Consider the following 24,320-nt stretch of genomic DNA (forward strand, 5'->3'; position numbering starts at 1 on the left):
AATTATGTTCAAACTCCGAGGCACCGCTGTGGTTCGTTTCAGTAATAGTTTTGGGGTTTAAAAAAATTAATAATATTTTTAAAATGTATATTACTTGTGCGCAGAGATACGTTTTTTACTTTCTGAACCTGGATTTTGCCACCTCTACAATATTTGAATATGAGAAAAACATTAGAAAAGTAACTCGTTTCTTAGCTAGCGTTTGGTCGTCGTCTCGGAGTGACGTCATCTGAAGGTGCTTTCCTATTGGCTGCTGCTCGATGACGTCACTTCGGTGTGACACTTTCAAATATCCTTATTCTGGTTCATATCAAATTCATTACCAAAGACTAAAACAAAGGACGTTTGCTCTAATTATAGTTGGTTTTAGTTCGCTTTGTTAACAAAATGTCGTTTCAGTTGAGTTTTTTTAAAAAAGCATTTTGTTTTTTATTTCATTGAGCAGTTTTGTGGATTTTAGCCTTTGTTGGTTTCCGCCCGCTCGGAAACCCTCGCTTGTCGCGCAGGAGAGGCGATGCCCCAAGTTGGCGCCGCCCGCCACGGACGCGCTGTACGCCGACGAGTTGCGCTCGTCCGTCAACCTGCTGATGGCCAACCTGGAGAGCCTCCCCGTCGCCAAAGGGGGAGGAGCCGACTTCAAGCACAAGCTCAAGCGCTCGGCCGCCAGCAGCTCCTTCCTGGACCTCGGCGACGACGTGGACGTCCTGTCCAAGTCGGACGTCTCGCTGTCCTTCGCGCTGGAGGTGAGGCGGCGGCGGACGCAAACTTTTTGCTGGCCACGAAGCTTCCTTTGACATTTGAAAGACTCGACAGACGTTGCCTTGAAAATCCAACGGCGGGAATTTGGTTGGCGTATCGAACATGAGAGATCCGCAGAAAAGTTTTTGTATAAAGCGACTTTTCAGCCCACGCTTCGTTCAAGCAAAAAGTTGTCGGCGGGAAAGTTTGGGAAAATCATCCTAAAAAAAACGTTTTGTGGACGCACCTGTAATGCGTTTCGCATTTTTTAGCGCGCAATTAATGTAAAGCCTGAACTGAGGGAATTCTCGTCGCAACGCAGCAGACACGCCCACGTCAAAATTGAGCAGTTATAAACTTCATAATAATGCGTTTAGTTGTTGGTCAAGTTGAATTTACAATTTGAAAAATGTGCAGAATTTCACAAGTTACTTCATGTTATATGAAAAGCAAAATGCACTGAGCTTTTACTGTCTTACAAACGCAATCATGCCATCTAGTGGCAGAAAAATGACCAACACAAATCAATATTACACCTTTTTTTTTTACAGTGTTGCAGGACATCTTTTTAATTTAAACTCAATTGTCAGAATTATGAAATTGCTGTATCAATGATGAAAAGATGCAGCCATATTTCTATTAGGTTTTTTTTCTGTTAACAAGAGTATGACAACAAAACATTTTATTGCACATTTTAGTGTACATTTAGAACAGATATCAAATTTGCGATTAATCGTGAGTTAACATTGAAGTCATGCGATTAAAAAATGGAATTGTCTGACACCCCTAATCTAAATACACGACCATAACAAACCGCCCAAAACACAGCCGCAACAGTTTGTGTCATTTTGGCCCTTTCCGACGGTCCAGGGTGAGAGTTTGGGTTTTTGTGATCGTGCCCGTACGCCATCACATTTGAAGGCCGCATGCACGCCAGACGCATGAAAGTCCAAACGGTCGTCTTGAGAAACTGGTGCAAGTCCGATGTGTTCAGGTGGTGATCGTGGAGGTCCAAGGTCTGAAGTCGGTGGCCCCTAACCGCATCGTCTACTGCACCATGGAAGTGGAAGGGGGCGAGAAGCTGCAGACGGACCAGGCCGAAGCCTCCAGGCCGCAGTCAGTTGCTTTTTCCTTTTTCACCTGTCGTCACCTGTCGTCACCTGTCGTGCTGGTGCGCTTCCTCGTCCGCATGAGTGTTGAAACTTCTTGAAGGATTTCATCACTAAAAGTCTTGATTGGAGATGCGTGAGCAGCGCCGGAGTGTAACCAGACGTGATTGCGTTTCTCCGGTTTAACGGAGGCCCCGCCGCGCCTTCCCTTCACCTTGTAGCGTCGACGCGCGCTCGCTCGGGTGCGGCGACGCCGTCGGTCGATCCGGTCGATGGCGAGGTGCTTGCGTTAAGCGCCTGAAACAAACTTTTCGCATCAACGAGTCTTCGCTGGCCTCTCGAGTCGCGATCAACAAGCAAACTCGGAGTCCTTCCGTCCGGCGGTCTCGAGGAAGCTCCTTTAGAAGCTGGAGGTCGGCACCGCGTTCCAAAACGCGGAGGGCGAGCACGGCCGACGCTTTTCGGGTGAACCGACGATCGGTAGCAGCCAACGGAGTACATCCATGCGTTCGGGAACGAGAAGGGGACGAAGCTTGTTCCGGCGCCCGTTCTCGCTCTCACCAGCTCGCCGCCGCGTTGACCCCGACGCCGCTGTCAACGCCGTTGCTTGTCTTTTTATATCCCGCCCTCGTAACGAGGTTTCCGCTTGCCTTTAGGAATAATGACTGCCGCCGCCGGCGTCCACTTCCATTCAACAATCGTTTCCTTCCGCCGTCCGTCATAGGGCAGTCACGTCATCACGTGACGCCGGCGCAAATGGTCAATTTAGGACCCAAAACTGAGCCCTGGGGTACACCACATGTGACTTTGAGCCTATTTGACACGTTGCCTCCCATTGTCACATATTGATATCTTTGAGATAAATAGCTTATTTTCCAGTCTAAAGCTACGCCTCTTAATTCCGATTCTCTCTAATTTTGTAAACAATAATTCATGATTTACTGTATCAAATGTTTTTTTTTTAATTTAAGATATGGACACAATATAATTTGTTTGTGGCTGTTGTAACGAGCGCACAAAATGAAATGTTGTGGCTTTCGAATCGTTCCCATCAACAAGCTGGTTGTACGGGTCAGCAAATGGAGCGCACCTTTGCCTGAAAGCAAGCAAAACGTAGCCTCCTGCTAAGTTAGCCTTTCGCGATAAGGTGCGTTTCATTTGCTTACCCATGAATGATATTATCATCATCATTTGCTTTTTGTGCTCACATTACACCAAACTCGTGTTTTTCTGTGTCTACATTACATTGCAAATGTTTTTCTACTTTGTGCCCATTGTTGACTATTTTGCGGCCGCAAATTCATATTTCGTGCACACGTTGTTATTGTGGCTGCGATTTCACGCACGCGCGAATTACAAGTATGAATGTTTCACGGCAACGGGGATGTACTTCTTTCCGCTTTTCACGCGGTGGGCCGCCGGCTGCCGTGTGTGGGGTCCGCGGGGGTCCGTGCGGTAATGAGGCTGCCCTTTTCACGCCCCCCACTCGCACCTGCGCAAACGGCAACACTGCCTGTTCTCGGAATATCTCCATGGCGAGAACATTCGCGCCGTGCGTCAGATTGCCGCCAATTAGCTGCCGCTTTATTCAAATGTATTATTTCATGTGACTACAAACTCCCGCAATTGCGCTAAATAACAATAGAATGACGGCGCACTTGCAGAAATGGAACATTTTCTGTGGGTTTAGGAAGAAATATTCAACTGAATTGATACCGCATTTGACAACAATGAATTTAAATGCCTTGGGATTTTGGGGGGATTTATCGAAAGCCTTTGATACTGTCAATTATAATATTTTTATTGCAGAAACTGTTACATTATGTTTTTTCTGGAATTACACATGCATGGTTTACAAATTATATTTATGATAGACAACAGTTTGTGTGTATGAATGGATGTCTATCGGACCGTGCCAGCCTTAGATGTGGAGTACCTCAAGGCTCTATCCTTGGACCACTACTATTTAATTATGTCAATGATTTGGCAGCGGCCTCTTCTTCTTTGTTTCGAGCCCTTTATTTCATGAGTATGATATTTTTTTGTCCCATTAAAACCCTGACGTATACGATCTGGCACACGCATTGCGCGAATAATCCATTAGAGGGCAGCGTCACCCAGCTGATGCCTTTTCCAGCGACCTTGCAAGATCGCCCCAATTAAGAAAGAAAGGCGAGACACCGACTAATAGTGGCAAATGTTCCTTCCACCGGATGTATCAAATATGACACAAATCACAAAGTCATATGTGGAGGTTGATTTTCAAAATAAAAACACAATTGTTTGTTCAAAAGGACCAATAAATACTCTATTTACAAAGAATCTGATTTTTTTTTCCATACATGGTTCAGGCTTTGTAGGGTTAAAGAAGCTGGCCGTATATAAGAAGCTGATGTTGACAGAAACGACAGAAAAGAATCAAAAGTCCCGAGCCTGATCTTGATCTTGAACAGGAAGGAAGACGGCAGCCATTTTGGCTCAAGTGTAAATGTTGAGCTTGCGTCCCGCGCACGATACGCCGCTGATGTTCCTTCTTTGTGCGCTTGAGGTGGGCCACGCAGGGCGACTTCTGCACGTCGCACCCGCTGCCCTCCGTCAAAGTCAAGCTCTTCATGGAGAACACGGGAGTTCTGGCGCTGGAGGACAAGGAGCTGGGCCGGGTGAGTCCCGCTTCAGCTTTTGGACCTTTTCCAGCGGCCGTCCGCCGGCTCGTCCAACGTGCTTGCGGGGGCGGCCCTCGTCCTCTCCTTTCAGGTGGTCCTCAACCCCACCAGCAACGGGTCCAAGCAGGCCGACTTCCACCGCATGCTGGTCCCCAAGAACAGCCAGGACGGCGAGCTGAAGATCAAACTGGCCGTGCGCATGGACAAGCCGCCCAACATGAAGCACAGCGGGTGAGTCGGCAAAACGGCAGCGCATGGAAATGGCAATTGGGACGTCGTCCGATGGTCCCGTCATGGACGACATCGGACGCTTTAACTGCGGAGTCCATTTGCCGACCAAAACGGCAGCACCAAGCGCATAAATGGGGCCTCGGATGAATTCAAGGATGATAATGAGCGTTTTTGGAACTTGAGTGTGCAGACGTCTCCCCCTGCTGGGGGAAAGAGGAAGCATCAGTCATAGCACCAAAAACAAAACACAAAAGACAAAACAAAACACAGCCTGTAATTGGACACCAATTTGGCATTTTGTTGATGAATACTCGTCCTGCGTATTTTAGCCCCCAAAACATTTTGAATGAAGTAAACAAGGTACTTCTATTTCATCTTTGTAATGTTATTTAATAAGGTATTTGGATTATGACCACACAAAAAAAAGCATTCATTGTAAAAGCTATCAAAATTAAACGGCAATTTCCATTTCTTTAAGAAAAATTTGAAAAGGTATGTATTATGCTAAAATTGTTGATTTTTTATTATTGATAAACAAAAATACCTAAAGTGACAAAAAGATTGTGTATTTATTAAGAACAGATTTTTATTAACTTTGCTGCTGCAAATCAATATTTTATTACTTTATGTGACATTAGAATTCTTACAAAAATATTTTTAAATAAAAATATTAATTTGACCAGATGTTAAAATATACATGTACTAAAATGTCGTTTAAAAAAAAACATCATTTTTTTTTTTTAAGTTTCAACATTAATATTTTTTTTTTCTGACAAAAAAAAAAGAACCTAACCTTAAAAAAATATCCCAAACTCTTAAATGTTTTGGATTATTATAATGTTTTAATCAAAAGCATACCTGGAATATTTTTTTAAGTATTTATTATATTCAGAAAGTACAAGTACTGCTCTGGATTTAGAGGAAGTCATTCAAATGTATCAAGAAAAAAAAAGAAACTTCTTCAAGCTTGGCTGTACAACATATTGACCACTAGAGGGCAGCAAGACATTGTTTTCAAATCTAAAAAAAAAAACCATGAGAAAGGGCCCGTATGTGCACTTGATGGCGTCAATGGGCCTTCAAAGAGTTGCGTTGCCATGGCGACAGCAAGTTCATCTGCGTGTTTCCCAAGCAGGTGATTTTGCTTCTTGGCCAACTAAAATGGCACATTTTCAGATGGAAGCAATTAGCGCTTTTTTGCACTCCCTTTTTGTTGTTGTTGACATTTGCAGGCGCGATGGCGGCGGGTCGCGCGCCAATCCCAAAGCGAGCGTCCTTGTTTCCCGCCGTCATGTTGTCAAGTCGTCATTCAGCTGCCTCGCACCCTTGCCGTTTCGTTTTCTCTTTGTCGCTTTAGTCAAGTAGATTTGTCAATTTAGCATCTCCAGATCCATTAGAAAAATCAAACGCACGTTGCCATGACAATTCGCCTGCTGGATTTGTTAGCGAACAAAAGAAAAGGCGGCGGCGCGCTCGCTCTCTCACGAGTGCCCCTTCGATTATTATTATTATTTTGTTTTGGAATCGGCTCTTGGGCAGCAAAAGTTGTGCCGATTGCCACAAAATAAAATAATAATAATAATAATAATAATAATAATAATAATAAAAATTAAAAAAAAGAGATACGCATGCTCTTCACAAAAGGACCCGTGAAAAAATGCCAATGTCGCACAAACGCCTGCGAGTCTTTTTGTCCCCAAAAGGATGATGACCGATTTTGGCGAATCAATGTTTGATTGCAAATGAAATAAATGTGTGCGATTAAAGCAAAAGAGCAAACATGAAAACATCCTTCCTGTTTGTCTTCATGCACGCGCTCGTTACGAAAATGTCTTTTGACCTTTTCCAGTTGAAATGTGAACATTTGTGCCAACAATGTTCTTCTTGAAACGCCATTTTGTCTTTTTTTGTTTTTTGTGTTATGTTTATATGACATCATTTTTTCCTCAGTTCTTGCTTTTTTTTTTGTACAAAAGTGTTCAAATGTATTTTCAGAACGATGCAAATATTCTGTTTTGTTTGTAGTTTTTTTTGTGGAGGGGATTTTAAAAGAATTATTTAACAGCTATAATGAGATGAATTAAGCAAAGACGCGTTTGTTTAATTTTCGGAGGTCCAATACAGCAAATATTTTTTTATTATTATTATTATTATCTTTCCATTTAAAGTCATGCTGCTTCATATTTCGAATGCATTTTGTTATGAAAACGAGGTCCATTTTTAGGCGAAAGTTCATTGCAGATGTTTTTTTTTATTCTTAATGAAGAAAAGAGGAAATTATGTTTTGGATGTGAAAACGCGTTTTTCCCGCTGAAGTGTCGACGAGATGACGCGGGTTGACCCGCTTTGCGAACCGGCTTCACTGCCAGCCTTTTCTTGCTTTTCTTCCTTTTCTTCCTTTTCTTCCTTTTCTTCCTTTTCTTCCTTTTTTTCCTTCTCTTACTTTTCTTCCTTCGCTTCCTTTTTTCTTCTTCTTCTCCGCATTTGATCGATTTTCTTTCTCTCTGCCAGCTCGGACTTTTGCCAAAGATCTTCTCCGCGCGCGGCGCTTCACTTCGGCGTGTTTCACATTCGCATTGACGCCATTTTGTGACGGGAAATGCGCAGAACGTTTGAGACCTTCGAGAAAGGAAAAAAAACATTTAAATAAAAAATAAAAAAAACTAACGAGCCGTGCAAGTTTGCAAGTCAAGATGATTGAAAGCTGTTTTAACATTTTCATTCTTAGATTATTAACATAAAATAAAAAAAATAAAAATTAATAAAGAATGTTCATTGAATTTAACGAGCTATTAAAATGAAAGAAATTCATGCAGTTTTGAGAAAAAGGAATTTTATGCATCAAAAGTACTTGTTGGTGTCGGTGAGTACTGCTTGGTACTTCTAGTGGTTTTATTGAATAATATGAAGTATTTATTAATGCAAGTTTGTGTGTGCGTGTGCGTGTGCGTGTGCGTGTGCGTGCAGCCACCTGTACGCGCTGGGACATCGCGTGTGGAAACGCTGGAAAAGGAGATACTTTGTTCTGGTCCAGGTAAGCGCGTCCATTCAAAGGTGTGCGAGTGTTCGTCGCAGCGCCTGAAATGACGTCACATTTGCACTGAACTCGATCAAAAACGTCATTTCATGATCCTGCTACTAATAATGATCATGTCATTTCATTCATGTATTTATTTATGAGCTTTTTCAGGTGAATCATACAAACAGAAATTGGGGTGTTGAAAGATTCTGAGTTGATTTCAACCCCAAAATGTTTTTTTTTTTTTTTTACACGGTTTGATTGAAATGGAGGTCAGTGTTTTGAGTTAGTTGGCAAGAGTTGATTTATTTAGTGTGAAACCAACTTTTGCGAGAGTTCATCAAAACAAGCTCCGCCCACTTGATTAGGACTGTTCTTTCGCAAAAAACTTCTGAGAGTGTGAAAGTTAAAAGTGCCTGCTCCCCCCCCCCTCATTTAATCATATTATGTTCATGTTTTTTTCAACATTGAAAAATGTGTGAAGTTCGCTGTGAGATCAAAGTTTTCCTGTTGTGACAGTTACAATGCATGTAGCATCTTACGATAGAAACATTTCCCCAAAAGATTTTTTTGTTACAATATTGGTGAAATGATGACATTATTGGGCTTGATGACATTTCTGGTGAAGTTAAGTGCAAATCAGAGGTGGCAAATCCAGATCCAGAAAGTAGAACCCCTGCCACAGTTTGGCTTTAGCCCCTGATGCTAGCTAGCTAGCTAGCTCCCATGGTGCTTCGTTTAAATGAGCACCATGGGAGCTAGCTAGCTGGCTAGCTGGCTAGCTAGCTAGCACCTGGGGCTAAAGCCAAACTGTGGCAGGGGTTTGACATTTCCGGACCTGGATTTGCCACCACTGGTGCAAAATGGATGACATTTTCAGGCGTCAACAGCGCAGTTTGTGGCTAACGCTAGTCCGCTAGCATGTCCACGGCCGTCGGCTCAGCCGTGTTGTGTGCGTGCGTGCGTGCAGGTGAGCCAGTACACGTTCGCCATGTGCAGCTACCGCGAGAAGAAGCCCGAACCTCACGAGCTGATGCAGCTGGAAGGTTACACGGTGGACTACTGCCACCCGCAGCCAGGTCAGAAAACCGCCATTTGCCGCCATCGCGCCCGCCTGCGTTCTCACGCCACGGGTCGCGTGTGCGCGCGCGGCGCTCCGCAGGCCTGCAGGGCGGCCGCGCGTTCTTCAACGCGGTGCGCGAGGGCGACCTGGTGGCGTTCGCCTGCGACGACGAGCAGGACCGCGCGCTGTGGGTCCAGGCCATGTACCGGGCCACCGGGCAGTCCTACAAGCCCGCGCCGCCCCCCCGCCGCAACGCCGCCAGCGACTGCGGCCCCCCCGGGAGCAAGCCCGCCTTGCCCATCAGTAAGCGCATCTTCTTCTCCTTTCTCGTGTGCGGTTTGACTTTTCATGTCTGCCTTTCATTCCTATAGCGCCAACTACTGGCAAAGAAGACTTACTTGAAGTCGGGTTTTTTGGGGGCGGGGTTAGTGGATGGTATCGCCATTTAAATTGACATCATGTCCATTTTGCTACTCGTAGGTTTAACGTGACAAATGCTTTCAACAATCACAACGTGCTTGAAACGGCGCCGAGATGCCGCCATCTTGTCCAGCTTTTGTTTTGATGCATGCTGAAATCATCCAAAAGACGACAATGTTGCCATCTGCTGGCCATGTTAAGGTTTTTTTTCTCTCTTCATTTTCCCATTTTAACTCATTCACTCGCAGTCATGTTGACTGAAGCAACCCCCTTCGCTCCCAGGTGGGGGACTGGATTTGGACTGATTTTGCAAGGCCCACACAATATTGTGTTCTATTGCTGTCAAAACACCAAAAAGTTCTCTCTTCTTTCATCAGGAAAAAAACCCATTTCTATCCGTTTCCGTTTTGCAGCAATTGGCATTAGCTCAATTTCATCATTATTCACAAATCTATTAAGAATTGTGAGTAATTGAGGGTTTTTTTTCAACATGGCCCTGGTTGATCTCTTTTGCTCTGCTGCCACCTGCTGGCCGTTTTTGTCCGTCATTGCTTCAAGCATTCTCTTCAGTTGAGAGGCCGCATCAAAGCCTTCTGTATGCTCTAGCATAAAAAAATAAAATAAAAATTAAGACGTATGAATGCGTCTTTTTTGGACACTTCAAACATTTCAATTGGAACGTATTTATAATTTTTTTGAGAAAACGAGTTAATGATTAAATCAGAGCTCCTCAAGCATTTTGTCATAAGAAATCGAATCGAGGTCCGTTGCCATCAATGGCGCTCAAAAGGGGGGGTTGCCAATATGGCCGCGGCTGACGAGGCACGAATGTGTAATTAGGACGATGTCAAGATATTCACATTTTTAATAAGAACTAATTGCGTAACTTCAATAGTTAACGATTCATCGCACATTTTATATCTGTTCTAAATGTACAATCTTTTTTTCTCTCCAAGTTTTCACACTCTTGCTAACATAAAAGTATGTTAAAAGAATCGGAAAAAAGTATCTGAGTTGCAACGATTAATCGATTTAAACAACTAATGAATGATCTCATCAATCGCTCATGAATTTTGATCTTCGCTGAATTTCATTTAAAATTGTCCTCCATGAACCGATTCTCAAACAATTGCTTTTACTTAGGGAAACATTTTTGGATCGCCATTTTTCCCGATTTTCCTCACGTTAGCAACTGAAACCTGATGGATTTGTTGGTGCAAAAAAAGAAGAAAAAAAGGTCCGAAAATGTCGATTGACGTTGCGGCGGTTCGGAACGCGCGCTTGTCGCTCGACGCTCGTCGGCACAAAATGGAAGAGATTGAAACCTTAATGGCGGCAGCAAATCGGAGGCAGCAAATCGGAGGCGTCCGTCAAATAGCGTGCGCGTGTTTGCGTGTGCGTTTGAAGCGAGCAAAAGCAGCAGCAGGCGAAGTCGTCCTAACGAGCGTTTGTGCTGACGACTCGCTCGATTTTGACAGCGAAGCGGGAGAAAATGCTGCCGCGCGCGCTAATGAGAGCGAGCGCTCACTCGACCCGCGTGGCCCCGCCTCCTTTTGTTTGGCGTGCAATCAAACTGTTTTCCTCTTTTAGACTCGTCATACAAATCGGCGCCCTCACGACAACTTTTTTCAATTCAACGACTTGAAAAGTCTTCTTTTTTTTTTCTCTCTCTTGCGATTGTTTTCCTTTCAAAGGAATTTGTGATGTCATCTTGCCGCGGTTGAACTTTTGCCTTCGTGAAAATTTCGAGCGGCGTCCAAGCAAACGTTTTCATCAAAAGTCGATTTGCGTGCGACGCCATTTTGGACATTTGGGACTTTTGTCTTTTGTCAAACTCGTCACACGCACGATGACGAGTTTGAAATGCAAATCGGCGAGTTGGGTCGATTTTTGCAATGGACTGTATGACGCGGAGGAGGCGGGACTTCCGACATCCGGGTTTTCACCCATCGACTTTGTTTCCGTTTCCGACGCGCGGGCCGCGTCCCGTGACTTTCCGCCTTTGTGCCCCTCGGTTGCGCGTTCCCGTCGCCGGGTGCGAGGCGGCCAGCGTGGCGCGCCCGTCTCAGATAAGCGAGACGCTCGTCGGCGGGCGCGCGAGTGTTGGAACGCGGCCGCAAACGGCGCCGATGTGCCAAAGCCGCGAGTCGGTAGCATCTTCGCATTAGCATTAGAACATAGCTAAGTTTCATGATTATATTATTGAGCTTTTTGCAACTTGGACAACCGATCGCGATTGTTTTCACAACAAGCGGCAAACGCCTTTCGTGTTCCAATCGTGTTTGATTGGAAAAGAAGCGAGAAAAACCTGTGAAATAACACAAACGTGCGCTTTTAACGGCACATGAAGCCGTTCTCTCGAAAGTCTCAGAAGAAGACAGCGGCGGACATTTTCTGTCCTCCGAGGAGGGAGATGAGATCGCTTTATTGTTAAAAGATCAGCCATCGCCTAAAATTAAGGAAATCGGCGATAAATTGCCGATAAATCGGCCGGTCGATCGATTGGTTAGTTTGTTTTTTTGGGGTGTCAAAATGGACATCATGCGTCTGACGACAAGAAGAGGACACGATTACAAATGGACAGTCGAGAAAAGGTACCAATCAAATGAGGATCCGATTCCCAAATTGGTCCGTAAAAAAATCGTGTTTTTGTCGATGAAAGTCGAAATGTGAGCACATTTTCAAACCGATGAATCGTGGCACCGCCAGACTCGATGTCAACGGCTGTCAAAACCGGGACGCGTCCTGTCGTGTTTTTTTTTTTAGCCGCCGACGTCGGCCAGCTGCGCCGTCGCGGCGCCGCTTCAACTGGTTTGCGCTCGCGTCGGCGGCTCGGCCAACGCCGCCCGACGTCGGCCGGCGACCTGTCGGTCCTCATCTGCGTCTGGGCCGGTCCGATCGTCTCTCATCTCTCGCGCCGCCGCACCTGAAAGGCAAAAGGTCGCGCGTCGATAAGCTGCCGTCGGCCTCCGCCGCCGCTTGTCACATGGATGTGACCGTCGCCGTGACGACCGAGCCACGGGAGCAAGACGGAGCGACGGCGCGCTAAACGCGAGCATCACACCTCGGCACGTCGCGTCCTGCTGACATCTTTCATATTCGTCAGCGGGAAACGCGCGCAAAATAAAAGCTGACGTTTTTGTCTTTTTCTTCCAACAAAAATCCAATTTCTGATCCGAGTTGGTTTTGCAATCAACAAATGACAAAAACATGATTCAAGGCAAGTTTTTCTTTTTCTTTTTTTTCTCCTTCTTCATCGACAGACCGTCAAATTGTTTTACACTTTAAATACGCTTCGACGATAGAAGAGCATTTTTTTTCATCATTCATGATTATTCGTCAGTAGAAATCGGAAAACGGCGGTCAAAACGGACCGATCCTCTTTTTGCGTCTTTGTCGCTTTCAGTGTAAAACAAATGATAAATATTTCTCCGATCCTTCACTCGGGTCCACATTTTGTATAAAACAAGCCAGAAAGTTGAAAATCAAATTGAGCCAGAATGTGAATCGGTCCCTTTTTTTTTTTTTTAAGAGTGAGAAATCGGAAGACTGCAGAATTCTGCGCTCTTCAGGTTGTTTTTTTGTCAGTCCGCGTAAAACGATTTCAACAGCAAAATGTTCTACCAAATAACATGAAGTCAACGCCATCTGATTGGTCATCTGCAAATTTGCGGCATCAATTAAAAAACAAAACATTCTCTCTTTGCTAATTTGCTGAAAACGTTGCCAATTTCCTTTTTTTGTGCTCCGTACGGTTCCCGCCGTGTCTTGAATTTAAAAAGGCCTTAAAAAGCGTCTGCGACGTCTTCGTGTCCCATTTGTCCTTAAAAGTGTCATTTGAACGTTGGCTCCTCCTCCGTTTATTTTCGAGACGCAGCCATCTGTTTTTTTCAGGGCCGATACCGATTCTGATTATTAGTCGTCAAGGAGGCCGATAACCGATACTTGAAGCCGATCTTCATCTTCAGCGGTAAAAAATATTGGCGTCAAACATTTTTTAAATACAAATGCTAATCTTGACCTGTGAAATGTCTTAAATCAGGGGTAGGCAAGTCGGGTCCTCGAGAGCCGCGGTCCTGCATGTTTTTGATGTCTCCCTCCTCCAACACGGCTGAGAGGCTCCTGCAGAACGGAATGAGGAGCTGATCATTTGAAACACCTGTGTTGGAGTTATCGTCTTAAAAAAGTCCAATGGAACCTAAAAACGCAAAACGTGTTTTAATGTCGAACAAAAACATATCAAATAAATGAAATCGTTCTCTGGGACGCAAACGGTTTCAGCTTGACCTTTTATCGGCGGTCAGATATTGAAAAAAGGCCGATGCCGATATTTGGCCCAATATCGGCGCCGATAATCGGCCACGCCGAGTTGATTGGCGGGAAACCCCCGGAAATAATCTCGCCAGCCACGGACGACGCCAATGACCCGACGGCGCCGTCCGTTCTCGGCGCCGTCCGCATTCATTTCATCTTTGAAACGCATTTGGAAAGCGTTTTCTTACGTTTGCTTCGGGAGAGAAAAAAAGTCCGCTTGCAAAAGATTTTCTTCTTTCCCAATACGTGTGTGTGTGTGTGTGCGTGCGTGCGCGTGTGCGTGGGGGGTCCCTCCCTCCTCCGCACGCCGCCTTGAGCTTGTCGGAGGTAATAATAAGCCGCGGGCCGCTAATCAATAAGTTGATAAGTCGCGTTTGACCTTGCAATCGCCTGGAGTTGCTTCCGTCCCACTTTAATTGTTCTTGGGCGCCTCCGAACGGCGCCGACGCGGTGAGTGCGGACAGCCGCAGACAATGTGGACCAAAAGGCGCCATCTGGGCCAGGACAGCGCCCCCCCCTTCACCCCCCCCCCCCCACGCACACGCGTGCAGGATAATAGCTGAAAGTTGACGTTGACAGGCATCAGCAGCAGCAATCAATAGCCGGCCCCCCCCACGACCCCCCCACCCCATTTATATATAGAAATATAGAAATATAATATAATAATATAATGGGAGGTTCCATTTGGTTTTGAATATTAAAGTTTGAATTTGTTTTCATAAAGTTGATTAAATGACGATTTTATCTTGTATCACTTTTAACATCCAGCATTGACAAATTGTTAAGAAGAAAAAAAGTTCTTTCTTCTTTTATGCAAAGAAAAAATGTCTTTGAAGTTGTTATTAAATCGATCAACTTACGATCGCAAAATTTGATTTGAAGCGTTTTTCATTCATTTTCGATATTTAGTTTGTTGAGCTTTTTAAGAAAAATGTGCAGTTGCTTCATTAGGTTGCGTTGAAGGCCATTAAGAAAGCAAAGTGACCTACATCGGAATTGGACGGGAGCCCCCCCCCCCCCCCCCCGATGACCTCGACCCCCCCCCCCCCCCCTCCGGCCACAGCAGAAGAAAAAAGCAGATGAGTCGCTGATTGTGGAAATTTCACTTTTGCTGTCTTTTCTCCCGCGTGGGACAAAAGCCACAAAGCCGGCAAATGTGTGTATGAGTGCATGCGGGGGTGAAGCGGGGGGGGGGGGGGGGGGCACAAATGTCTGGCGGGGGCCGCTGCTTCTTCTTCTTCTTCTTTTTCTTTGAGAACGACCAACAAAAAAATGGCAGTGTTGATGAATGATGAAATGAAAGCAGGAGTCCCGCAGGGCTGGGACGCTCTTGACGTCTTTTGTGCGCGTGCGTTTGCCGGCGTCCCATCTGAACGCGCGCGGCCATTAAGCGACTGGAAGTGAACCCGAGCAGCCTTTCCTCCGGTGTTTTGCTATTTTCCGAGACTTTACTCATGTATTTATTTTTGGTTTGTTTTGCTACTTTCCTAATCGTCATCTCCATGCGGCAGAAAATCGATTCCGATTTGTTGTTGTCGTCGATGTGAACGACACCTTTTGTTTGGGACCCGGTCCTCTTTCGTGTGCGGATGGAAATCGCACTCGCATCTTGCAGCAAAAGTGCGAATGTTGACCACAGCCAAGTTTTCATGTGACAGTGTTGCATTCAGGGTCTCCTCCTTGTTGACAGACGATCGGTCGCCAAAGGAGGTGACGAACGGCGGGCCCGGCGCCAAATGTTTTCCGTCTCACGTTCCCGGTCCTCGTATACGAGAACGGACGTCGGAAAACGTCTTCGGAATGTGAAAAGACACCAAGCGTGCTTTTGGCGCTCCTGAACGCAACACGGCCAGCTTCGACTTGAGAGCGACTCAAGTTGATCAAAAACGTACAAAAGCTCGCATTTTTGTTCTCCCCTCAAAATACGACGACCGATCGCAAATGAGCGCAGATGAACAAACGGAATGTTTGCGATGTCGCGGCCGCTTTTCGATGTTTTGACAATCGAGCTTGAATTGCGACTTTGAACGATTGTTGATTTTTCTTTTTCGCAATTCTTTTTTGGACGTTTTCTTGACATTTCCCGTATTTTCCCACCCGTGGCAACGCTACCGTGTTCGGGACCGGACGGGACGCGTCGCTTTAGCCGCACGCTAGGCCGTAAACAAAGCCAGCGCAGCTCAACCTCTGGCGGCTCCCGAGGAAATTGTTGCGCTCGTCGATGACGATGTCACTTTCCGTACAAGAAGAAACGCTACGGAAAACAATGTTTTTCCACTTTCCTAAAAAGAAAAAGAAAAAAGAAGATAAATGATCGATTTCGCGTTTTCCTAAAACGAGGACGTTTACATGGAGTCGATTGATATTTTTATATTTTGAATAAGAGAAACTTTTCTTCTTCTTCCCGAATATTCACCACATTGACAAAATGGCAACTTTTTAGTCCAAACTAAGAAATGCATCTTTTGCGAGTCGTTCCAACTTGAAAATGACTTTTGCAACATTTTCAGCTCAAAATTCACCATTTAGAAGTTTGACCTCTTTCACAACATTTCCCATAAACGCCACTTGTTCGGAATTGCGCACAAAATTCCCAAAACGCCGAAAGTCTCGCCGTGTGAAAGCGTCGCCGCGGTGACGTGCGGGAGGACGTCTCGTCTCGTCTCGTCTCGTCTCGTCTCGTCTCGTCTCGTCTCGTCTCGTCTCGTCTCGTCTCGTCTCGTCTCGTCCCCTCGTTGCGGCGCATCAGCGAGCACGGGAACGACTTTTGGAGACGCTCGGCAAATCCTGAATCTTGTTTTGTCCTTTCAGGTGCGGACGGGTGCGAGCGCCAAGGCGTGGAGCAGCTGGCGTCGGCGCCGCCGTCCCGTTTCGACCACGCTCGTCTCTTCGCCATCTTGCAGAAGCAAACGCTCAAGCACCGCATGAACGACTCCTTCTCATGCCTGGTACGCGGCACGCACGCACGCACGCACGCACGCACGCACGCACGCACGCACGCACGCACGCACGCACGCGCCAAAGACGATGTACTCGAATGCACCAATTTTAAGCTCCTTTGCATTGGCCGTCCCCCGTCATAAAAACATGCCTAATATAAATCAACAACAAAAAGCGCAATTGAACAGGAAAGCAACATCAAACGAATAATATGGTCACAGTACAAACTAGGGGTGTCACAATTGGTGCCGTCATTTTGGGCTCCCGTTAAAGCCACTCGTTTTTTTCTTTTCCTATTTCTTCGATATTAAAGCCTAAATGTCTTTGTTCGAGTCCAAATGGCAACCGTTTCCAAGGAGTAACGTTCGCCAGTTTGCACGTCGTGTACTCGCAACCCGTTGCTGGCCTCGCGTGACCCGGCGACCTCGCGCCGCCGTTGAGGTCGAAACACAATTGGACCAAGGATGGAACCCTGTGGGACACCCGTGACGAAAAGGGCATATTTCGAACACACTGAGAACGAAGGCTTCGTCGGTTGGGATTTAAACACGAGTGGACTCGACTTGAAATGGATCAAATCTCGCCATTATTCATAACGGCATCTTTTTTTTAAATAAATAAAAACCTCAACCAAATCCTTTAAAGCAAACGACGACATCGCTTTTGTTGGCTGAAGTGTTTCGTGTGTTGCTCACGAAGACGTTTGCGGCACAAACGCGACTTTCAAGGCGACAAAAGCGGCACACGTTGTCATGACGCCCGGAAAAAAAACACAACAAAAACTCAAAATCTCCATCTTTGAAACAATGATTGAAGCCAGAAATTCATTTCCATTCTTTTTATATTTCTCTTATATGAGAAAAAAAAAAAGTCAGCACGTCATCTTGTTGACATTTTTAAGTGTGTTGGATGTGAAAAAAGGAAAGAAGCAATTTGTTGCGGCACTTAACGAGCTCTCGTGGGCCAAATCGTCCATCCAAGACCGTGCCAAGCGATGGGGGGGTCTGGGGGGGCAGGGGGGGGGGGGCTTTGTGGAGGTCTTCCCCTTCTTTTTCTCCTTCTTGCGGCTCAGCGGGGGGGGGGGGGGCCTTTGTTCTAATCAATACTTTCCTTGTCGGACCATGAGCCTCATGGTCAAGCGGCGGGGAGGGGGCGGGGCCGGCTGGGCGGGAACACGGCTGTGAAAGCAAACAATCGTCATCTAAGACCCCTTACCCCCCCCCCCCCCCCACCCCGACTCGCACCCCTTCACGCACTCTCATCATTTCACTTGCCAATCACGCGAGCGACACCAAAAAACAAACTCGGGCTCGGTATCGGTTCAAAAGTCCTCAATTGAGTTCAGTTCGATATTGATTCATTTTGGAACATCAATTCTTCTTGACATGAAACATCAAATATAAATTCAAACCATTATGAGTTGTCATGAAGTCGGGTCCTTCAAAAATATTAGAAAAGACTTTTCAATTCCCGTCAACGGTAAATTTGAAGAAAACGGTAAGATAAAAAAAAAAAGAAGATATTTTGTTGTTTAATTGATGGGAAAAAGATATTGAAATAGTATCGATATCACGCTCGATGCAATATCGATGATTCGATTTTTAAACCCCAGCCCTAAAATCATTCTGCTCACAAATTTGTCACGATGAGCGAGCGTTTACGTCTTCAAAATACGTTCACAAGCTGATCAAATGTTTCTTTTATGTTTGACATGAAAAACTCAAATGTTAAAAAAGATGAAAAGATGATTTCGCGATCGATTCCTGCGACTTCTTCTCCTTCTTTCCTTGCATTCTTTTTTTTTACTGGTGAACTTGTAACGTGTCGTTTTTTTATTTCACTGATAAAAAGATGAATCGCGTCCACTTGAAGACGCGCGTCAACTTCAACAACAACAATTTTGTTTTTTTCCTTCAAGTTGCCGCTTTTTTCAAGAAGGATTTTCTTTTCCGAACGCTAAACGTGGATTCATGTTTTGTTCGCGCTGAAAAAGGAAAACAAATGTTGCATTGTCGGAAGATGATTTCCAGCTGACAAAATTCCCAAGACGCCAAATTGAAGCCTTTCAATGGCTTTTTTGTCAACTCATTGATTTATTTTTTTTTTTTTTGTCTTCAATTCAGAAGCCATCCAAAATCCTTGCAGACAAAAGCTTGATTGTGACAAGAAAAGAAAATATGAGAAATAAAAAAGAAAGGAAATGAGACCAAAAAACTATTTTTGTAGAAATCAAACGAGCCGTCAGGAAAAGCATTCGATGACTTTAAGACGACTACGAATCATTTCTGAATCAAAACCAAATGTTCAAATGGCGCCACCGGAAGAAAATGGAAAAGATGCGCGACGCGCTTTTCTTCGGCGCAAACGCGAAGACGAGTTTGCGCCGAAGAAAAGACGGAAGACGAAAGTGCGGCAAGGCAGCGTCTCACGATGAAAAGGCCGAAATGACAAAAGAGTCGTCGCTCCAAATAGACACAATTACAGCAACATGACTTCATCTTCATCATCATCATCATCATCATCGTCATCAGGGACGCGACGCAATCGCTGCATGGACCAAAACAGTCGTCATAACAAAGACATTTACAACAACACCATTTGGATATTATTGAGGGATTATGCTTTTTTTTTTAACAATTATATTTCACTTGTTCTATGTTGAATATTCATCCGTGTTTTTGGAAGAATTATTTGGCTTTGTTCAAAAATGCTCATTTAATTTATTAATATTAATATTTCCATGAATCAACAAGCATGATTTGGCATTTGCCCATACATGGCCTTAAAAAGCTCATTGACGCAATAGTAATTGTCTTTTGTTTTGGGTTGGGGGCGGAGCCACACATCAATCGCTTGTCTTTTTAATTGGCACGTTTGTTTTAAAGAGCTGCATATAATAATAACAATAGAATTAAGCAATAATGTAAATACATAAAAACTAATAATAATAATATAATAATAATAACAATAGAATTAAGCAATAATGTAAATACATAAAAACAAATAATAATAATATAATAATAATAACAATATAATTAAGCAATAATATAAATACATAAAAACAAATAATAATAATATAATAATAATAACAATATAATTAAGCAATAATATAAATACATAAAAACAAATAATAATAATATAATAATAATTAACAATATAATTAAGCAATAATATAAATACATAAAAACAAATAATAATAATAATAATAATAATAATAATGTAAATTAGTGTTGCTTGTTTGCTCGCGCGCATTCGACGTCAGCTGTCAGCGAACGCGATGCGGGTGCGATGCGGGCCTTTTTGCGTCCTTCCCGCCTCTCTTGACTGGCCGCTTGGCTCGGCTCGCCGCCAGCCCGGAATACGGCGGCGCAGCGAGAGACGGCGGCGCCACAAGATGTTCCTCCGCCACTAGCAGATGGCGGCGCTCGCAATTAGCCGGCAAGCGCACGCGCGCCTCGCGCGCCGCTCTTTCCCGGGAAGCAAAGTGACCTCGCCGCTGAGGAAAAAGAAGCGGAAAAAAAGCGGGAGGCGGCGGGCGGGAAGTTGACCCACGCGGTGACATCATCGTGGCCAACTACAGGCTGGTCCAAGAATGACGCCATTTTCGAACCCGGGGGTGGAGGGTGGCAATCTTTGCTTCCCTTTGATTAAAAAAAAACAAAAAACGGCACAGATTGGCCAGCTCATTCCAACATGTGCCAAAATATGCAAAAGTTGAAATGTTTATCTCAAATATGCAAAATGGAATTATTAACTCATTCACTGCCATTGATGGCTATAGACGTCATAAATTCATTTGAACTATTTTTATTAGTTTAAAAAAAAATCCACTTTTGCCAACAAGAGTATGAAAACCTAGAAAAAAACCGGATATAAAATTTGTGATTAATCGTTAACTAGTGAAGTCATGTGATGAATTACAATTTGAAAAATGGAATCGCCTGACGGGCCTAATTAAAAATAAATAAAAATAAGGGCCGTTTAATCATAATGAATCGCATGATAATTTCTTATCTGTTAATGTACAATAAAAAAATATAGGTTTTCAGAAAAAATGAAATGAAAAATTGTTCAACTCGTAGAAATAGTTCACATGAATTTTTGACGTCTATGGTCGTCAATGGCAGTGAATGAGTTAAAGAAAAATCTATCTCCTTTTGATATATTGTTCAGCATTTCATTCTAATGAGTTCATCAATTATTTCATAAAAATAATGATTGTAAGTCATGTCGTGTTTGATGAATTTTGTTTTTCGACTGATACCGGTACGAGCAGGCTACTCAACTCTTGTAGTAGTCGTCAAATACCAATACCAAGTACCGATACCACGAGATACATAACATTTCCCCACAAAAAATGACTGCTAAAGTGATTTGAAAATTGATTTGATTGAAAGTTTTGAATTGAAAAAAAACAAACTTGATCGATCACAAAATGGCCACAAGAGGGCAGCCATTACTGTTACCGGTCACGAGTGCAATACCATTTTTTACAAAGATTTGCATAATATATACAGCAAGTCAATTGTAAAGGTTTATTGTAATCATGAATAATGATGATAATAATAATAAAAATAATACTCATGCATCAGATTTATGTCGCGCTTTTCGGGACGCTTCCCGATTATTCACACGTTCGCGCGGAATGAATGATGAAGCAATCGCGCTTTGTAATTCACGATGACTTCAAGATAACGAAGCAAGAATGGAACGAGTCATTCGTGCCAAAGTTTGCACATTTTGCTAAAAGCTAAAATTATGATGAGCCAAGAAATCTCTTGCTGATTACAAAAAAAGAAAAAGGAAAAAAAGGGCTGCCGTCGACCACGCCCGGTCGCTAACGCGCCAACCCCATGAGACCACGCCCCTCAAAGGGCGCACACCAGCACGCCAGTCCGTACCGTGGTTCGAAAACATTTTTTGTTGTATTCATTTTTGATACAATTGTTATGATGTCGTTTGCTGGAATGCGTTTGAAGATCCCAAAAATCAAGTAGCAGCTGTGCCTCATTTCCCGTCCGTCCGTCCGGCGGCGCCGTTCCTCCTAATTGGCGAGCGGCGGGCAGAAAGCGACAAACGTGCGCACGCATGCCAGCTAAGCATTACGCCGCCGCCGCCGCCGCCGCCGCCGCCGCCGCCGCTCGGGTGGAGGAGAGAAACGCGCGCGTGTAATCAAGTCCAAGTGGGACCCCTGTGGATTTTGAGATTGTCACGCGATAAATATTTTCAAACACGGCCAGCAAAAAAGAACGAGATTCCTGCGGCGACCGCTCATTGTTTGTCTTTTTCGTTCCTTTTTTTTTGTGCTCTTGAATTCACCTCAAACCTGTTCTAAATCGGAGGCCCTTCACCTTAAACCCGATCCTTGAAAGTCCTGCCAGAGTCGTGAAGTTGTCAGGAGACCAGAGGAAGGATCAAAGAAAAGAAAGATCCAAACGGGAAGTGGCTTTTGTTGTTGGGTGTTCAAAGCCAATTCTGATATTTGGCACAATTGGCAGAATAAAATTCCACCCACAGATGAATCATCTTTTTGATAATAATAATAATAAATGTACTTTATTGAAAAAGTTTTTGCTCGGGATGTTTGATACTATTCTTTTTATTTTCTTTCTTTTTTCAAACCGATACCAGTGCGAACGGGCTACTCAACCTTGAGTCGTCATCAAATACCGATACCACTAGTTACTTGTGATACGTAAAAGTTCCCCTCAAAAATAGTGATCATAAAAAAAAGTGATTTGAAATTCGATTAGATGAAATGTTTCGAATTGAAAAAAGATGAGAGTGAGAGCAATCGTAATCATCCTGAATGGCTGGAATTTCGGGGGGAGATTTCATTTTGCAATGCAGACGCCGCCGCTGTTGCAAACTCGATCAAGCAGACGTTTTTCTTTCACGTTTCCTACAAAAGAAAATGGTATCTTCTGGTGACCCGGGCGGGAATTACCGGAGCTAAATGTCAATAATAAAAAAAAAAAAAAGTCTTCTTCAAGCTTGTTTGAGTGTCTTTTAAAAGAAGGTTGTGATGTGTTTTTTTCCCGTCCCCTCCCACAACGTCCTTGAGGTGTTATTGCGTTCTTTGTATTTACCGCTGCTTATTTGCGCGCTGACCTCGCTCGCTTTTGTGCGCCCGTCAAGCACTTTGTGACCTTTTGGCAGGCAAGCGGAGCCGAGGGAAGAAATTGCGCTCGCGCTCGCGCCGGCGTCGCGTGGCGCGATTCAAGCACCTGCCGTACTTGAATGTTTACACGCTGACAAATGCGCCGCTCGCTCGCTCGGGGAAGAAAATCAACCGCAGGGGAAACGACTTTCACCTTTTCAATGGACGCGAGGCGAGAAAAACAACAATCTGCAACGCAAAAGTGTTGATCTTTTTGTGTGATTTTCCGCTGAAGACGAGCAAAGCGATTATCGGCGCTCGTTTCGGCAGCTTCCAATTAAATGTCTTTTTTTTCTTTGCTTTGTGTTTTTTTTTTTTTTTATAAGGAAAAATGGCGTTGTATCATTTACGGTCATCCGGCGCTAATTGCAATGGCGAGCAACCGGCGGGCCGATATTCAGCATTTTTTAACCAATATCGGCAACGGCCATTTTGAAGAATCATCCATTTAAAAAGAAAAAGTGTTAACTTGAGGGAACTCTTTTGAATTTCCTTTTTTTGTTTTATTCTTACATTTTCTTTTTGTTTGAAATGAAATGAACTTGGATCCGTCGAAATGTCAACTTCAGTTATTTTGATATTTGGGAATATTGTTGTTGAAGTTTTGATGTCACTTTTGAAAACATGCCCGTGGCAGATCTTGAAAATTGTGTTTTTTAACTCCAATATTTTATGAATCTTAAAAGTTGCTCAATAAACGTAGGCTTTAAAATTGCCCCCCCCCCCCCCAAAAAAAAATTAAAGCTGGACATTTGGAGACACATTTTGATACCAAAATTTCCCTTTCGAATATCGGCTCCAAATATCGGTTGTCAGTGTCCTTGACTACTAAAAATCGGTCTCGCGCTAATATGCGAATTCTGGGAAAAAACGATTGAATCAAGTGTATGGCCGACCGATTATGGGAATAAATCCCAATTTTCTGCCAATGATGTAAATACGCATTCTTACTTTTGATGAAACGGTAAATGCAGTTCAGTGTTGAATGATGTCCCTGCGCCACGTGTCCACCAGATGGCGCTCTCATGGCACGCAAGCCGTTCATCGTCAATTCCCGCCTGATGCTGCTGCTCACCTTTCGACCGGGCGATTACAGCGAAGCAAAAATTCACCAAATGAGAAGAAGCGCGCGCGCTCGCCCCGATCGACGGGACGTAAACCCGCTTCAGTCGGCGCTCGTTCCGGCGCCGTCATCGGCGGGAAGTGACGATGACGTGCCCAGCTTTTGGCGTTAAGCGCGCGACCGCGCCCAATGTCGCGTACGGCAACAAAGCCGCAAGATTTTGCTTTTCCAGCAAATTCTGCTTCTGGCAACAAACGGAACTCGGGTTTTGAAATCCATCGTGTCCGACAACCGCACGGGAAAAATGCCAGAACATTTTGGGTGAGATTTTGCGTGGCAAGAAACTACGGACGTATAAAAAGAACCAGGACAAGCGTCCGTTGGGATGATGATGATGATGATGAAGAGGAGGAGGAGGTGCTCCTTCCTTCCTTCCTTCCTTTCCCTCCTTCAAGTGACATCTGCTCTTCTTTCACGTCTACCTGGCCGCAATTAGAGGCGTCTTTCTCCTCCTTCCTTTCTCTTGAACCTTTTGTCGACGGGCTTTTGTGCTCCACAAACCGACGGCGACAGGAAAGGAGATGACGAAGGCGGCGGCGG

The 24,320-nt window shown here is 44.4% G+C and overlaps 1 protein-coding gene across 2 annotated transcripts in view; it reads left to right on the plus strand.

The window, feature by feature from the left end:
* cadps2 (Ca++-dependent secretion activator 2) overlaps nt 1-24,320 on the plus strand; it is an 86,317-nt gene that overhangs the window by 19,748 nt on the left and 42,249 nt on the right. For both annotated transcript variants that reach the window (XM_086073251.1, XM_086073252.1), the window contains exons 5-12: nt 507-743; nt 1,733-1,854; nt 4,396-4,507; nt 4,602-4,741; nt 7,709-7,775; nt 8,731-8,839; nt 8,923-9,126; nt 16,369-16,505. In XM_086073251.1, the coding sequence (XP_085929377.1) occupies nt 507-743; nt 1,733-1,854; nt 4,396-4,507; nt 4,602-4,741; nt 7,709-7,775; nt 8,731-8,839; nt 8,923-9,126; nt 16,369-16,505 (1,128 nt within the window). The remainder of the gene's footprint in view (nt 1-506; nt 744-1,732; nt 1,855-4,395; nt 4,508-4,601; nt 4,742-7,708; nt 7,776-8,730; nt 8,840-8,922; nt 9,127-16,368; nt 16,506-24,320) is intronic.

Source organism: Leptonotus elevatus, chromosome 4 (genome assembly GCF_054856555.1).
Source record: "Leptonotus elevatus isolate MCC_2025b chromosome 4, RoL_Lele_1.0, whole genome shotgun sequence".
In the NCBI taxonomy this organism is placed as follows: Eukaryota; Metazoa; Chordata; class Actinopteri; order Syngnathiformes; family Syngnathidae; genus Leptonotus; species Leptonotus elevatus.